This window comes from Drosophila teissieri, chromosome X (assembly GCF_016746235.2).
Source record: "Drosophila teissieri strain GT53w chromosome X, Prin_Dtei_1.1, whole genome shotgun sequence".
Lineage (NCBI taxonomy): Eukaryota > Metazoa > Arthropoda > Insecta > Diptera > Drosophilidae > Drosophila > Drosophila teissieri.
In genome coordinates, this window is record NC_053034.1 from 14057771 (window position 1) to 14074932 (window position 17162).

Below are 17162 nucleotides of genomic sequence, written 5' to 3' on the forward strand. Positions count from 1 at the left end.
AGAGACCCAGAGACATTCATTCATTGAGCAGCCAAGAGTGGGGTTTTTTTTAAAACGTTCTGCAATTTCAACGATTTTTATTACGCTCGCTTTTTTTTGTTGGTTTTGTTGGTGGGGGGGGAGGGGACTTTGGCTATATACTCGTAGTAATAACGTTAATATTAATTTGTGCTGAGTTCTTTGGCTAATCTCAAAATATCTTAGTAGGCATCTCTTTCGTTTTGGTGTCTGGGTCTGTCTGTCTTTCTCTACGGCTACTACTTGTGGTATAAACGTGGTTAGTTCGAATCTGTACGTTGGAGTTGTTGGCTTTCGTTAGCTACTTAATTGAGTTTTTGGGCAATTTCAATTTACGAACTTCAATGCTCTGTTTTGGTGAGGCAGCGCGCTTATAAATTTGCACTATACGTAAGACATATGCAATCCATATGCAATGTACTCATTATACATATATATAATATATATTTCTTTATATATTTAAGCTATAACAAAGTTACCGACTGACTGATCATATTTACCATCTAGCACGCAAACAACAACAAAACGTATAACTAATGGTTGCCCTTTTTGTTTCCTAACTTCTGTTACACTTTCATTTTTACCCAGTGCTAAACTATAGCTAAATCTCTATATATATACTCGTTAAGAATTGTTAACCGTTAATTGTGAGGCCGATACATTTACACTTAATAGGCATATACAAAAAAGTTCTAGGCCACTAGTTGATGATAATGTTTAATAGGCTCCACCTCCTCTGCGGAACTTCCTGCTTCCCGTTCCCGTTTTCGTCCACCTACGCATGATGTTGGGCCATTGCTAGATCTCGTCATCACTGGTCTGCGGACACAGGACCTGTTCCTGCCACCAGTCGTGCACCTCGTAGACGGCATTCGCCTGGTTATTGAACGGCAGCAACTTGCCACTGCCCCCGATCATTTGGCTCATCATGGCCGACGGACTGCCGAGGGCGCCGCCATGGTGATGATGCTGCTGGTGCTCCCCATGGCCGCCGTGTCCACCATGTGTGCCGTGTCCATGGCCATGTCCATGTCCATAGCCATGCAGGGCCGCTGCGGCGGCTGCAGCGTTTATTGTCGGATAATGGAACTGGCCAATCTCGCTGTTTAGCTGGGCAAAGAAACTGGACGATTTGGTGGCCTCACCACCAACACCACCACCACCGCCGCGTTGCTTGGCCAACTGCCCCAGTTGGCCGGCATGTGGCAATGTGGTCATTGAGTTCTTTTTCCGCTGCTGGCTGGTGATGTGCAAGCGCTCCTTGTCGCTCAGCGTCGAACGCTGCTGGGGATCACTGGAGGTGGGTGCCAGGAACTTCCTGCCCGCCGAACTGCCCGTCGAATCGGATCGATTGAGGGCATAGCCCCGTTTGCCCACCGTCATCACATGGCGAGCGGCGGACTGGACAGCCGGTGGTCCAATGCCAAGTCCCGATGAAGCCCCCGTTGCCGTTGCCGCAGCTGTCGCCGAACTTCCGGTTCCGGCTATCGATGCCTCCGAGTGGGGCAACTGCACCAACGCGCTGCTGCTGCCGTCCTTCTCCTCGTTTTCCGTGGAGCTAAAGGTCGGCGAGAACGCATCACTGGTGGGCGGACAGGCGCCGGCCACCGCGCCACTGATCGTGCTGATCGCCGACTTGTCCACCGCACCCAGGGGAGCCTTGTCCTCCTGGACATTGGGCCGCATCACCGGCTGCTCGTTGGTGGCCCGCAGGCCAGCGATCAGCGAATTCTGCTGCTTCTGCGGGGTTTAAACATTATCATAACTTACATCTTACAGTCATAATCAAATACATGGCAACTTACGCTGGCGTTTTGGGCACGAATCTTTTTAAGGCACCCCTCCAGCCAGGTGCGAATGGTCATCTTGGCCACCTCCTCCTCCACCAGGTACTCGAACTCCTCGCGCGCCAGTAGCTCCTCCAGCTGCAAGGCCTTCCGAATGTCCACGGAGCGATAGCTCAGCATGCTGAAAGGGTTATGTAAAGGGATGCACATGAAGATTACATATGGATCAGAATCACCCACTTGATGACATCGTGAAAGGTGACATCCTCGCCGTTGTGCAGCTTGTCCAGCTCATAGCACATGTACTTGAACAGCAGGCGATCCTTTTGCGGATCGCACTCGAGTCGTCCCTTCAGCAATCGCAGGATGAACTTCACCCGGCGCACGGGTATCACTCCACGCTGATGGATGTCCACAATGTTCCAGGTGTTCTGAAAGTTGCGTATATCCGCATACGAAAGCAGGGCATCCTCTTCGTTGGAGTAGAAGAGGGAAAAGTTCTCCATGATAATAGCTGCCGAAGAGGAAAAGTTCATATCAAGCTCGATTGTATGTGCATGGATTTTTAAATATGTGTAAGAAGTTAAAGTCTTAAAGTTTTACAATTTTAAAGTTGATTAAAATGCTATTATGCGATAAAGAAAATAGGTAATATTTTCAGCGCTCAAAAGCCAAATGAATTATTAGCAATATCGGTGAAGTGAATAAACCTATATTCCATATACTAAACCTGAGTGACCTACTAATTCCCAGGGAGACCTACCCACTAGCAAGTTGAGCACGATATATGTGATGATCACGTAGAAGGTGCAGAAGTATATCAGGCTGGCGGTGAAGTTGCCACAATCCGTCTCCCAGTAGTTGTTACCCAGGGTGCAGTACGGCGGCTGCACCATGCAGTCGTGCATGATCTTATTCCAATCCTCGCCGGTGACGATCCGGAAGAGCATGGCCACCCCGGTGACGGGTGAGCCAAAATTGGCCCGTCGCCCGATGCCCTCGCCGTATTTGACGGTGCCTGAAACGAGAATCAGCCGGGTGGAGTGGTCAGTAGGGATGGGGGCGGGTGGCCCAAGTTGGCCGGCTCTGGTTCTAGCTTTTTTGTTTTTTTCTGTTTTTTTTGGACACCCAGCTCACCGAAGAGAATCGTTCCGGCCAGCGCATAGAAGAAGACTAGCAGAAACATGCCGAAGATAATGAAGAAGGACTTGCATACAGACACGCCCACGGTCAACATGAGCATCTTCAGTGTGGTGTGCTTGCCGGTGATGGTGAAGAAGCGCAGGATGACCACCATGAAGCCGAAGAAGTAGGACAGATCGTTCTGTCAGAGATTAGAGGTCAAAGGTCAGAGGTCAGACTGGTCAGTGTTCAATGTTCATTGTTCATTGTTTATTGTTTTCATGTTCATTGTTCATTGTGCAGCGGGGCATGTGTAAATGTGGCATGTGTCGTGTGTAGTGTAGTGTTAACTGAGTGATTTTTGGCATAGTGAGGAAGATGGATGGATGGTGGTGGTGCTGATAGTTGTGGCAACATGAACTTACCCGCAGAATGGTCTGCAATATTATCCAAATCACACCGGCAACGGTGACGAGGAGGTCATAGCGATTGCGCCTAGATTGCCAATAGCCGCGCGGTGTAAAGGCAATGTTCTTCATCACCACCTCAACCACAAAGACAAAGGTCAATACCGCACTGACGATCACCAGGCGTTCCGTATGCACCTCTCCCTTGATCCACTGCAGCAGACAATTGAGACAGAAGACAAGACTGAGTCGGTGTCGAAAGTTGGTCAAGGGCATCGATTATAGCAATTGCCACAATCTCTTATCTATAAGCTCTAAGCTCTACGCCAAGCAGTCACATACAACAGTTTCAATTCATAACTCCATACATTCATTATCTTGCTACTATTTGGCTTTCGCTTATTCGTAGTATTTTTGCCAGCGATAGTGGGTCACAATCCACCTTTGTTCTATATAGTATCTATATGCATTTGTACAAACGTGCTGGCATGCAGTTATTATGTATGACTATGACACTCTGACTTTCAATTGTAAAAGTCAGAAGCATACTTCTTGGCGGTATATGGTAGAATTATTCTTATATTTAATAACCTATTATTATTGTTATGTATTGTACAAGAGATTGGTATATTGCCTCTTGTTTTCCAGCAATGAAAGTGCATTGTTACTTGTTTAAATCTGGCATGCGTTTGTATATCCATTCAAACTGAATATCACCCATCTAAATATGGACATTTTTACAAAACATTTTCTAAGTGCATGCAGTTACTTCGTGATTCGCTTGACCACACCACTGAAATCCCCAGGTACAAACCGTGATGCTGAGCAGCATACTGTTGATCAGGACGACCACTGCGATGACCCGCTTGAAGATGATGTGCTGGGTGATGTCGTAGGTGAAGGCACGGATCTTCCGGCCATCGGGCCTGGGCGGCAGATGGAGCGGCTGGGCGATCTTCAGACGCTTCTTGAGGTCACACCAACGCCGCTGGTCGACGGTCAGCAGGGCGGTGCCCTTGTTCTCCGAATAATTGGCAATGACCACGCCCACGAACAAGGTCAGCCCGATCATGCAGCCCAAGAATATATAGATGTGGATATAGACGGCATGTACCTTGTCAAGTAAATTATATTATAGCCCTGATTTTGGATGGAAATATCTATCCAACTCACCGGACCCACGGCCTTGATCAGAACATCGCGCACATCCAGCCATCCCTTGAAGGAGAGCACCTCGAACAGCGTCAGCATGGCATCCCCGATGTTATCAAAGTTGAAACGCCTTGGATTGGCCCACACACGCGGCACCAGCATCGCCGGATAGGACTCATCCGGACCCGGGGTCAACTTCATTTTGGTAACAAACACACGTCGCATGAACACACCGACGCAATCCTCGCGCCGCGAGATCGTGGGATCATTGCAGCGGGCCAGGCGACCGCCGTACAACTGGACGCCGTAGCTGGCGAAGATGAACATGAGGAGGATGAGCAGCGTGGATACGAGCAGGATCTCCTTGAAGCCGCGGCACAGCTCGTACACCACCTTCCGCATGTGCGGCACCAGGGTGAAGATACGCAGCGGTCGCACGCAGCGCAGGATCATCAGGAGCTGGGCCGCCGAGTTGGTTGGTATATTCAGGGGCATCCAGCACAAGAACGACGTGGACACCACATAGATGAACACATCCAGTGCGGCGGCCACATCCTTGATATAAGCCTTCGGCGTGAAGAACAGCCCGTCGGCCAAAATCTTCAGCGCCAGCTCCAGGCTCATGAAAATAACGAACCCGTACTCGGCGATCTGCAGCGTCGGATGATCCATCACCCGGTAATTGGGTGTCTCGAACATCATCGAGATGCAGGAGAGCGTCGTCGCGAATATCATCACCCAGTCCAGATACGTGACCAGACCAAGGAAGTTGCTGCAAACGATTCAAGGTATTATTTTTCGGGTTAGCAAGTCGCATGGCTTCCACTCGAGAGAAGGAGAGAAGCTGCACTTACTGCAGGCTTTTATACTGGACCTTGCGCTCCTTGCCGGTCAGCGGATCCTTGAGACGGGCATCGTAGCGGGCGTGCACGATCTTCTGGCAAATCTTGCGGAAGCGACTCTCGCGCGGCACCAGAAACAGCGGCGTATCGAAGAACGGATGATTCTCGCGCAGATCCTCCTCCCGTTGATTGCGCCGCATCTCCGCCTGCTGTCGCTTCGCCTGCAGCAACTTAATGTCCAAATCATGGGGACGTGCACGTCCCGAGTTGGCACGTGGCGCGGCCGCAATGTCACCGTTCTCCATGAGATGCTCGTACGTCTGCTTCAGCTTAATGGAACCGGAGCGCACGCTGCGACGAATGGAGCGGGAGCCAAACCTGCGAATTGGTAGTGGACACACATCAAACGGGTCGCGCCGCCTCGGTGGGGCAGGGCCCAGCTACTCACTTCTTCTGGTCGACGCGCCACGGCTTCGAGTGGGTGATGGTGCCCTGCGACTTCAACCCACCGCCGCCCTTCGTCCCCACCACGGGCAACATGGCCGAGTCGCCCAGCATCAGGCGCTGGTTGTTGCTGTCACTGCATCGGTTTGTGGTCAGCAAAATATGCACTTAAATATGGACAAAAATAAACAACACTCACTTAATGATATGCGTGATGGCCAGTTTGCGCAGACTACTGCCGGCGGCCCGGACTTTGGCCGTCTTGTTCATGATGCGGACGGGCTTCTGCTTGCGAAAGACCACATTGGACTCCCAGCACTCGGACATGGGTCGCTTGCAGTTCTCGACCAGCGAGTCCTCCGTCTCCAGCTCGATGACAAAGTGCTTCATGAAGCTCTCGCGCACCTTGGGCAGCATAAAGTCATTGGGTATGCGATGCAGTATGGTCATCTGTGGCGAATCGGGAAACTTCTCGAAGATGCGCAGGCGGAAGGGCAGCGTCTCCTTGATCTCGGCGCTCTGTTCGCGAAACTTCAGCTGCTTCAGCTTCTTGATGTCCTCGTCCAGTTCCAAGTTATCCAAAATCACCGCCACGAACAGACTGAGCACGATGAGGGTGACGAACAGATGGTACAGTATAAAATAGACGGCCACCAGCGGCGTTAGCGTTTTGCTCGTGCGGATCATCGTCTCGTCCATGACCTCAACCCACGCCTCCTGCGTGAGGATCTGGAACATGCTCATGAAGGCCTCCGGGAAGGACTCGAATTTGGTGAAGTCGCAGAGGAAGCAGAACAGCTGCATCGAGATGCTCGAGCTGATGATCAGCAGGCACATGGTGAAGATGATCAGTGAGCCGAGTTTCTTGCCCGGCCCGAAGATTTTGTAAACGAATCCCTCCAGCATCGGCGAGGCCTTGATCAGTCGCACCACGCGTAGCACCTGGAAATAGGTCAGACCGGAGGGATAGAACATGGGTACGATGTGCAGCGTGGTGCCGGCGGCCAGGAGCAGCTCGAACTTGTGAATGGAGTGCTTGTAGTATCCACGCCAGCCCAGGCAATAGATCTTGAAGAGCGTCTCCAGGTCCAGCAGGCAGGTGAAGACCAGCTCGATGTAGTAGTACCGCTCGTAGAACACATCCCTCGGTCGTCCGTCGTGCTTGAACGTCATGGTGGCCGTCACGATGCCATTGGCCAGGATGACGCTCATCACCAGCATGCGAAAGTACGGTGATCTCAGTATCGCATGGCACGTTTCCGGCGCCAGTCCGCCGTGCTTGTTGTCATCGATGGTCACCAGTCGCCAGCCGGTATCGTTGCCACTCAGGATCTGCGAGGCGGCCGTCTTCTGGATGTGCCCCCGGGCGCCCCACATCTGTTGGAACTGCACACGGATCTCGTTGAAGGTCTCCGTAATGACCGCTATGAACACGTTCTTCACCAGCCACGCCAGGAAGAAGATCATCGTGCTGAAGTAGAAGGCGGCTCGCCATGCCGGCAGCGAATCGATGGCCCGGTACATGATGAACACCCAACCCTCCTGCGAGGCCGCCTGATAGACCGTGAAGATGCTGGTCGCAATGTCCTCGAAGCCATTGAAACCGATCACATAGCTGCTCAGGAAGTCCATCTTCATGCACACCATGCCCGGCGAGCACTGGTAGCCGGAGTCGGGGTCCATCGAGCAGAACGTATCCGGAATGGCCAGCGAATTGATTGTCAGCATACTGCAAATGACATGTTATCATCTAATTCTGAACGGAAGATTACACGGATAAAGCGTTTACTTACGGCCTTTTATATTTATCGTACTCCGTATTATTCATCACACAGTGATTTTTCAGTTCGCCAAAGAACTGAACTCCCAGCAAACCATACAGCGACATGAAGAACAGGAAGAACAGTGTCACATTGTAAATTTGCTGGCTCGAACGTCTGTAGATCAAAGTTTATAATAATTATAATAATTTATATAATTTTCATTGAGCCAAAGATACTTACTTGAAGATTTGGTTAATGCGGCTTTTTGGCATGCTGAATTTGAGGAAGACGCGTAGGAAGCGAATCATGATCAAGGGTCTCGGGGCTCTCATAATGGATAAATAGGAAAACCTAAGATGAAATTTATTTATTATTATTATATTATTATATTTATTAATTTATTGATATGCTGCATACTTACTTTGGAACTATCTCCAGCACCTCGAAGATCTGCAGAATGATGGAAATCCACAAGAAGCTGACCATGGAAGCATCGAACTGGCACCAGTGATCTTTCAAATAAGGCACCTCACCCTGCAAAAGTGTATGGCTAAAGTACATGGCATTTCTCCCAGTGCACCGCACTCACATGCAGCACACCACGGATGTGCATCTTGGCGATCATCTCGGCGGTGAAGAGCAGCGTGACCGCCGTGTCCGAGGCAAAGGTGATGAACTGCAGCGACGGATAGCGCTCGAAGGTCTTGGGCGTGTTCAGTGACACGGAGGTCAGCGAGACGAGGGCACACAGCCGCATCAGGCGGCGCACCCACAGCTTGTTCACCCACTCGATGTCGGCGCTCTCGTTGAGCGACTCCTCCGGTCCGTAGTCCGCCAGGAAGGGTTCGCCGCCCTTCAGGCTCTGCTTGCGGCCCAGCATGATCTTGTTGCCAATCCCGGTGGCAATGCCCAGTCCAATGGGCGGCACTCCGGTGATGGCGGCACTGCCCACGGTGCTGCTGATGCCGCCACAAATGCCCATGCCGGCGGCAGCTGCACCACCGCCCATGCCACCCATGCCGCCCAGTCCGCCGAGCAGATTGAGACCACCGCCACCACCACCACCACCGACGCCACCAGCAACGACCGCTGCCATCCCGGCGCCATTGTTGTGGCCACCGCCCGAGGATGGAGCCGCTGTCGCCGAGGAGCCACCGCCTCCACCGCCGGCCAACGACTGTTGCTGCTGCTGCGGCTGCATGCCGAAGGCGACGCTGCTGCCGCCGCCGCTGCCGCTACCGGAGTTCACAATGGTCGTCGGACTGTTGAGCGCACTGGCCGCATCCTGGCGAGCGCCCAGTCCCAGTCCGTTGCCAGGACTGCTGCCCGGCGATGGATTGAAGCTGAACTGGCTGGCGGACGCCGGCTGCGAGTGTCGCAGGTGCGGATACGTATGCGGATGTCCGTGCGGATGCGGATGCGGATGGTGCGTGTGCGGCGGCGCGTGGTGATGCGTATGCTGCTGCTGGTGGTGTGCGTAGTGGTGCGATCCGTGATGCGACTGATGGTGTGGATGCTGCTGCTGCTGCTGCTGTTGCTGTTGCTGCTGCGGCGTCAAGCTGTTGCCGCTGGAGGAACTGGTGCTGGCCGTCGCCGGCGTGTTGATGCCGCTCGTGGAGTACGACGGATGCGAATGGTGCGAGTGGTGCTGATGGTGGCCACCACTGCCGCTTGTACCGCTGGCCGCTGTCGCTGCCGCTGCCGCTGACGCTCCAGTGGTCGGTCCCGTCCCCGCCGCTCCAGCCGCTCCCGGTACCGCCCCTGCTCCTCCGCCGCCGGCGCTGCCTACTGCTCCAACTCCGCCGCCGCCTCCGCCTCCTGCGCGTTTGTTTCTAGCAGCTGCACCCAAGCGACGAATCTGTAGGCGGTCAATCATTCAAGCGGCGCATCCTGACCCAGCAACGGTCGGTAAGTAATGTCTGCTGTGGGCAGATGGTTTCAGCTTTACTAGGTTTACATTTAAATATTAGAAAGTTTATAACAACATATTAGGTGGGAGCCATTATGAGCGATTATTGTGCACCCTCAGATTTCAAGGATCTGCCCTCGTCCAACTAGGCGGCAATTAGAGCCAAGACCTGTGTCAATATTTACATTCGAACAGCTGCCAAGGTGGGCTGAAGGTGCACCACTCAAGCCCACTCCCACTGGCGCCGCTTGCACTGCGCGAAAATACTTGAAATACCCCAAAAGAAATGTGTAATTAAATGCAGATATAATACAAAGGTTTACTATAGGTATACATTTCAATAGTTTCAATTATTTCTCAGAATATGTAATTAATAAACTTGTTTCCTCACTTTTCACACTAGACATACGAGTATTCATGCATCTGATTATTTGCTGTATCTTTTGGATAGGTATTTCTTATAGGTATTTTAACCAAGATGTGCGATAGCATCCCAATTGATTTCAGTGTGAATCAAGACAGTCAGCTCGGCGTATGACACTTGCAACCCCCGAATGAGCAACCACTTCTCGTCGTATATGCGTATCTATGTGTACTACAGTCAACCCAGTACCATTCCCATTCCCATCCCCACTCGCAAATCCATTGTCATTACCAACCAAAAGCAGTTATGCCCACTCCAATCCAAAACCAAACCGAATTCCATTGCTCTAACTCGGAATCAGCTCGATTTATGTAAAGGTATTTTGCCATTTTCCATTGTCTACTCATAGTCTACTCACTTTTCGCCTGAGTTGGAGCGGCAGTGGGATGGTTCACTTTCGATGACGGAGTGGTGCGAGGATTCGCGCGATTTCTATCACAGATTTCTACCACATCAATGGATTGCACGGGGCACTAATGAAATACGAAGAATATATATCCGGTTGGCCGCACTTTCCGGTTTGCCAAATTAGTTTGCGGCAATAAAAAGCCGTTTTTTTCGTTTTTAAACCAAACACGCGCCGAGGTCCTCGTAAATGGGTCCTTTTTCTTTGTTTTTTTTTTTTCTTTTGTGTTGTATGTGTTGGTCGGACGCGGAGACTGGGAGTTGCGGCCACTCAGTCTGTTTAGTCAGGCAGTGCTCCAGTCAGCCAACTGAACTGACAGCTCCGCTGGGCCGTCACTTTGAGTGGCTCTGCTGGTTCCGAAGCCAGGACGAAGCCACCCCCCGAAAAAAAGGACGACGCCTGCGCAGTTGGACGGGTCGATTTGGGCACCCTTTGTCGTCGTCGAGTGGCAACTCCGCGCGGAGTGGCCAAAAACCGACGACAACGGGAGATTTCCACAAAACCGCGCAGCAATCACATCGAAATGGGTGCCACGGCCTCGTGCAAGAAAACCTCCGGCAGTGGCTATCCGGAGCACGATGATCCCAGCTACCGCAAGTGCCAGGAGCTCAAGGTGAGTGCACCCTCCTTTTTATATAATCCATTGGAGATGCCCCAAATGACCAAAGCGACCACACCACACTCAGATGGAGCGCTGGATCCAGATGCACTACCAGATCAAGCAGCGGGAACAGGCACTGGCCATCGCCCATCACCGGGAGCTCTTCTACTGGCTGAGCGGCTTCTACCTGAGCGCTGTCTACGGCTGCGCCAGCTACTACCAGCGGGTGAGGAGCGTATCCGCGCTGGCTCCGCTCCTGCCGCTCACCTTCGTGGTGGGCTACTACTCGGACTGGGCCTACGGCAGCAAGATGCACCGCATCCAAGGTGGGTCTGGCATTCTAGATTGTGTGATTCAGTTACCAAGTGTTAAGAACACAATTCAATTGCAGCGGAGGCCAACATGATCATGGAGCACGAGCAGGAGCTGCTGCACTGGCCAGGCGGCCTGCCCACCGTCGCCGGCATCGATGAGGCCCGCGTGGAGACCGAAATGGAGAAGAAAATGCATCCGCACCACATGTAGAGCCAGGAGGATGTCCCTCTCCCCGTTAGCCTGTAGGCGGGATTGGGTTCTCGTGCTCAGGTCCTCGTTCAAACACGCTCCACAATCAATACATAGGACCCCTCTAGCTAGAATTGTATATTTTGTGGCATAAACAGTGCCGAATGCTCAACTGCGGGGACCATTCGATTACACGTAACAACACTCACCAGCATTCGAATTCTTTAATCACCATTGCATTTGGCAAGTTCTTACAACGAATACATAGCATTACTTGCAACTATATCCAATTTATGCTACTATGTTCAGCATTTTTAAATTGAAATAACAAGTTAGATAAAGGCTGCCTGTAAATTGATTCAAAACTAATGGAAATAATTGTGACTAGCCAAAAAGCATCATCATATCAGATTGTTCCAAAGGAGCAATACCTTCACCAAGTTTAACAATTCACAAACGAATCATTTTTGCCGCACAGAACCCCAAGCCAGCCTACAGCGCCAGATAGCTCAAATATAGGCCTATATATATAGTTATATTATATATATTTATATTTATATATTCAGAAGTCCTCCATAACGACCATTTACTTAGCCGCAGATTACTCGCTCTTTCTAAACTCTATTTATGTATCTGTGTGTGACGCGCTTTACTTATTCAGCAATTTTTTGAGACAATACTCCTTCTATTGGATAGTTAAAATGATTGATATATATATATTATATACCTATGTACACTTGATACAAATTGTAGTCTAGAATGTCTAATAAATGTTTTGCTCCCAGCTCAGAAAGCCAGATCATCGCAATCCAGCAATCCGTGCTCAATAAAGTTGCGCGCCTCCTTCTTGAAGTGGCGATCGCAGAACTCGGCGATCCGGGAGCACGCCTCCTCGATCATCGCGCCGGGAACGGTGAGCACGATCCGCACGTAGCCCGGGTACTCAAAGCAGCTGCCCGGCAGACAGAAGACGCTCTGCTCGTTCACCAGCTCCTGGACAAAGTGGGTGTCGTCCTTGAACTCCGGGAAGCGCTCGATGCTCACGCCGATCATCATGTACATGGCGCCGTTGGGCATCACGGGCTCGAGGCCACGCACCTGCTTCAGCATCTTGTAGGCCAGCAAGGCATTCGACTGTCAGGGTAAAAATGGCGATTTTTATAATCAATTTAGTTGTAATTATAAGTGATACACTTACGTGGAGCACGTCGATCACGCCGTCAAAGTAGGACTGCGGTGTTTTGGTGAGGATGTCGGGCAATGCACCCTGGATGATGGTGTTGGAGCCCAGAATGCGACCACACATGTTCCTCAGACCGACAATGGCATCGCGCAAACGATTCTTGCGATCGTGCACAATGATCCAGCCCATTCGCCAGCCGGGCACCAGGAAGCGTTTGGTCAGGCCGCCGCAGGAGAGAACCGGCACCTCCGTGGTCAGGCTGCTCACGGCCAAGTGCTTGGAGCCGGGGAACACAAAGTGCTCGTAGATCTGCAAGACAGCACCAAGACAGCAATGAGCCAAAAGTTCACGGGTGGGGGTGAGCACTCACCTCATCGGCGATGATGGGCAGATAGTGGCGTTCACAGATGGCGATCAGTTCGCGCAGATGCTTCTCATCGTAGACGCTGCCACAGGGATTGCTCGGATTGTTGATCAACAGGGCGGCGGTGTTCTCGTCGATCAGACTCTCCAGCTGCACGAGATCGGCGCGCCACTGCTGATCGGGCAGCAGATCGTAGTAGCGCACCTCGATATCCAGTCCCTCGGCCAGCGTGTAGTACAAACAGAAACCTGGACGCGGCACCAGCACATTCTGCCCGCGATCCGCCAGCGCCAGGATGCAGTACTCCAAGGCGGAGGAGCAGCCGCTGCAGAGCACCACCTCGTTGGGATCGATCTCTCCATCGCTGCGCTGGTGGGCACTGTACTTGGCCACCGCCTGGCGGGCCACCTCATGGCCCTGGGTGCTGGCATACCCATTGAACTTGCCGCTCTCCAGCGAACGCAGCACCGCCTTCATCGTCTCGTCGGCGGCTTTTAGGTTGCCAAAGGTTGTGGGATCACCTGGAAAGAAAAGGTGCATTTATTTTTGGAAACGGAATGCAAAAGTCGTGCCCAAAATAAAAATCAGGTGACTTCGCAGCCGAAGCTCGGATTGCATTGGGTCAATGGCTAACTCGTTCGTTTCCGCCTAGCTTCGATTCCCGATTCCGATGGGTAAACACAGGCCAGCAGTATAATGCGGCTCCGATCCCGGGCTCAATTCGATTCTCGACTCCGCCAAACAGGTGGAACTACATTTTATGCAAATTGCCCCACAAAATACAAATACAGTGCGCGTGCCTTGCTACAAAAATAATATAATATTACTAACAAAAAAAACAAAAAAAACAACAAAAATAACAAACAAATTAAAATATAAACAAGAACAACAATCGAAACAACAACAGCTTTACAGACTTTATATATCTGGTATCTGGCATATTTTAGCACAAATTTAGAAACTCGCGACAATCGGCGAAATAAGCTTCTCTGTAAATTTCCTAAGCCAGCAGCCCGAATTCCTATATGTAGAGCTATACCATTATATCCACTTCTCAGTTCCTCAGTTATATATCGTTTAATAGCCATTATCGCCATGCACCGATCTCTGATTGGCCCGATTTTGTGGGTGTGTACATATAACCAATGGCTGTGTGCATCGCAGCGAACTCATTGTGTTCAAAAAGCTAGTTGTAGAGGGTTTTGTGCCAAAAATATATGCATATATAAGACGGCAAGAGCAAAAGAGATCGCGCATCGGAAATATTCAAATTTGCCCCAGAAACTTGTAGCATATACGTCAGAGATGTTATGGGGATGTGGTGAAATGAGGAGCAGGTTTCCCACGAAACTGGATGGTCAGCACTACCTTCTTTTCCAATTTTGGCCAGCTAAATTATTTACTATCTGATTAAGGAACATTTTGTTTTATTAAAAATGGAAAAGTCAAAGTCATTCTGATAATGCAAAAATACGTTAAACATGCTATACTTATGCTAAGTTCTGGGATCTGGGCTATATTAAGGATTTGCTTTTAAAAACTGCAAGTTTGATATGTAAACTTGAAATATTATATTTAAAAAAATTTAAAAAATATTTAAAAATCTAAACGATCTATGCAGATAAGTTAATAAACGATGATTAAAAGGGTTCTTAGTAGGTAATGCCTAATAGGCAGAGGTTCTTAAACCTTTCGAATTTCTCTATAGATATATAAGTTAAGAAAACTATATGTGATGCTCACCAATGGACAGCGGTATCATGGGCTTCTCCGGATTCGGCTTGATCTTCAGCGACTCGACAATGTTCCGGATGCGATTGTGCGTGTTAAGTGAGAGCTTGGAGCCCTTAATCTCCCATCCGGATCGCTTTCGGCTTCCGCTGCTGCTCGTGGTGGTGGTGGTGGCCACCAGGTGCTCCTGCTGCTGCTGCCGGATCTCCTGCGACTGGAGCTGCAGCTCGGCCAGCGCCTGGTCGACTACATCGCAGTTGGGCGTCACCGGCGCCGGGGATTCCGGCTCACTGGGACTCCGGCTCACTGGGCAGCTGGCCCGACTGCGGCTGCTCTGGTATCGGAACTGATTCTCGTTGGCAACACTGCTGGGCATTATCACCAGGCCGGCCCTTTTCCCAATTCAACGAAAGAAAATCGAAGAAAACCCAACAAACAACAAAAAAAAAATCACAAACAAAAATGTTGCTAATATTTTGGGTACAAAACGGTGGCTCCGGTCCGATTACTGGCAACTGGGAGCACTCTGCTCAAATGAATGTGAAGTTGGTATCCTGTTTATCGTTCCAGACGAGCATTAGAGATGCGATCTTTGGGGAGCTCTGTGTTGGACGGAAGGGTCTTCTATATACGGTAGATACTCGTAACCGATTGGATTGGCTTCGATTGGCTTTACTTTCAAGTCGTTTGCGAATTCTGTGCTAAACTGATCTACTTGGGCGATATCTTGGGGCTTTTATCGCCTCTGGCGGACTCCGTTCCGTTTAGTCGGGCTGCCATATAGGCTCTCCATATAGACATCCATCCATTCATATATGTATACGCATATAGTAGTGGGTATATAGCGCCGCACACTCACATCGCCGGCTATCACGCGCCTGACTTTGGCTTCGGTTCGAGCCGAGAGGGCCGATCGAAAGACTGAAATAACAACAACATAGGGGGGGCGTCGACTGATTTGAATACCCGCCGGCTCGAAATCATATTCATATAATGCCTAAACCCCACTCGGAACCAGATTTTAGTTCGATTCGATTCGAATCGATTTGATTTGATTTGATATAAACAACAACAGGCGCCGCATCGCAGCGATATATTCATTTAAATGCGCCAATGTTGTCTATAACATCTTGGGCCAATTTGAAACACCAACCAACCAACCAACCAAAACCATTACCATTAATGCATATCGAGTGGTCGAGGGCTGAGAGATAGATTTCGCCCAGTCTCCAGTCCCCCACCCCCCACTAAGCCACTAAGCCACGTGCCAAGCAACCCATTTAGTTGGCCAGACACTATCTGTAGGATTTAAATGTTCTCCGATCTCAGCGGTCATCGATCCGAGTAACTTATAACCAGCTGAACTCAAGAGTTTCTATATTGCCTATAATAACCACCATTTTCCTACAAAAAGTAGAAATAGAATAAATAAAGTTTATAAGTTCACCAAAGATCCTGAACTGTATATAAATATTTGTGAGATATATTTAATTGTTTTAGCACCTTGTTAAGCTACTTAGTTATATATTTCGGTATTTATTTTACTACGAAAAAATATATGATCGACTATCAGCTACCCATTACTTACAACAAACTTTGAAATCACGGCGCATTTTACATTTAATTAGAAAGTACGTAAAATGCACATCTGGACAAACGTGGAATGCACTGCGACACCAAGTCCATTGATATAATCCCACCGATTTGCATAATTGCATATGCATAAGAGACTATGGGATATAGCTGTATCTGAACCCGATCAACTAGATCAGCTAGATAAACTGGCCAAGCACACCACCACACACCAGCACACCTGTTGACGATGACAGCGCAATTTCTCGGATTCCCGGAGCGGCGATTCCGGTCATTTTGGCTCTGATCCCCGGGACAGGAATAAGTTGCAAATCTCCAAACTGCGTTGCAGAAATAGATCTATAGAAACAAGATCTGCAGCCAACTGAGGCAAGATCTCACAAAAACAGGAGAAAAGGTGATTTTTTGGTGCAGAACAATGTGGTGTCGTATATAACGACTTATTTTGGCCTGAAATTGGATTAGTGTCAAGAACAAGGTGATTCGAATTAAAGAGCCGAGAGAATTTAGGCTTTCATCTATTTTATATTTCAGGCTGCTTAATTTGTTGAGCTGAAAAACATATAAATATGAAATTATTGCTACAATGACAATATGCATATCAATTGCTCTAATCGGATTAGAATTTTAATTTAATTTAGTGTCAGAAAGCACGTCAATACGATCTATTTTTACCCCCATGGAGTCACAAAAATAGGTTTCTTATAAAACCCAAATAAAAACCATTAAGCCTTAAAAATGAGTAAGAACCATTCAAACTTAAAATTCATGGCCAAAGTATTCGATCTATTAAACTTTACATTAATATATAAATAATATCCGCCTTGTTTAAATCTCTTTCAAATTTACAACATTCTTTTGAAATTATTGTTTGTTATTGCAAAATTCCTGGCAACTATGTAAATATTCCTC

The 17162-nt window shown here is 49.4% G+C and overlaps 3 protein-coding genes across 3 annotated transcripts; 1 reads left to right on the forward strand and 2 right to left on the reverse strand.

Moving 5' to 3' along the window:
• Positions 1-89: 89 nt before the first annotated feature.
• Positions 90-10449, reverse strand: LOC122623420 (sodium leak channel non-selective protein). The gene is made up of 16 exons (XM_043802575.1): positions 10227-10449; positions 8125-9457; positions 7957-8069; positions 7776-7886; positions 7566-7709; positions 5972-7501; positions 5777-5908; positions 5341-5706; positions 4508-5258; positions 4149-4448; positions 3353-3547; positions 2943-3129; positions 2569-2823; positions 2046-2319; positions 1824-1986; positions 90-1758 (listed from the first exon to the last, which is right to left on the reverse strand). Exons 2-16 carry the CDS (start codon positions 9409-9411, stop codon positions 817-819), a joined length of 6750 nt encoding a protein of 2249 aa, XP_043658510.1. The 5' UTR covers positions 9412-9457; positions 10227-10449; the 3' UTR covers positions 90-816.
• A 305-nt stretch (positions 10450-10754) lies between these two features.
• Positions 10755-11781, forward strand: LOC122623389 (plasminogen receptor (KT)). Its single transcript, XM_043802526.1, has 3 exons — positions 10755-10887; positions 10961-11201; positions 11267-11781. The coding sequence occupies exons 1-3, from the start codon at positions 10798-10800 to the stop codon at positions 11398-11400; spliced, it is 465 nt and encodes a 154-aa protein (XP_043658461.1). The 5' UTR covers positions 10755-10797; the 3' UTR covers positions 11401-11781.
• A 126-nt stretch (positions 11782-11907) lies between these two features.
• Positions 11908-15373, reverse strand: LOC122623388 (tyrosine aminotransferase). The gene is made up of 4 exons (XM_043802525.1): positions 14670-15373; positions 12933-13447; positions 12578-12871; positions 11908-12513 (listed from the first exon to the last, which is right to left on the reverse strand). Exons 1-4 carry the CDS (start codon positions 15031-15033, stop codon positions 12166-12168), a joined length of 1521 nt encoding a protein of 506 aa, XP_043658460.1. The 5' UTR covers positions 15034-15373; the 3' UTR covers positions 11908-12165.
• Between the last annotated feature and the right edge of the window lie 1789 nt (positions 15374-17162).

What these genes read in the sequence shown, in the direction of transcription:
- LOC122623420 (XM_043802575.1), bottom strand. Translation starts at nt 9,411, where the DNA reads ATGATTGACCGCCTACAGATTCGTCGCTTGGGTGCAGCTGCTAGAAAC. An exon ending in TGGCGCGTCGACCAGAAGAA is followed by an intron (nt 5,707 to 5,776) that starts GTGAGTAGCTGG and finishes ACCAATTCGCAG; the next exon opens with GTTTGGCTCCCGCTCCATTC. An exon ending in TATTGCAGACCATTCTGCGG is followed by an intron (nt 3,130 to 3,352) that starts GTAAGTTCATGT and finishes AATCTCTGACAG; the next exon opens with AACGATCTGTCCTACTTCTT.
- LOC122623389 (XM_043802526.1), top strand. Translation starts at nt 10,798, where the DNA reads ATGGGTGCCACGGCCTCGTGCAAGAAAACCTCCGGCAGTGGCTATCCG. An exon ending in GCAAGTGCCAGGAGCTCAAG is followed by an intron (nt 10,888 to 10,960) that starts GTGAGTGCACCC and finishes CACCACACTCAG; the next exon opens with ATGGAGCGCTGGATCCAGAT. An exon ending in CAAGATGCACCGCATCCAAG is followed by an intron (nt 11,202 to 11,266) that starts GTGGGTCTGGCA and finishes ATTCAATTGCAG; the next exon opens with CGGAGGCCAACATGATCATG.
- LOC122623388 (XM_043802525.1), bottom strand. Translation starts at nt 15,033, where the DNA reads ATGCCCAGCAGTGTTGCCAACGAGAATCAGTTCCGATACCAGAGCAGC. An exon ending in CATGATACCGCTGTCCATTG is followed by an intron (nt 13,448 to 14,669) that starts GTGAGCATCACA and finishes TTTTCTTTCCAG; the next exon opens with GTGATCCCACAACCTTTGGC. An exon ending in TGCCCATCATCGCCGATGAG is followed by an intron (nt 12,872 to 12,932) that starts GTGAGTGCTCAC and finishes GCTGTCTTGCAG; the next exon opens with ATCTACGAGCACTTTGTGTT.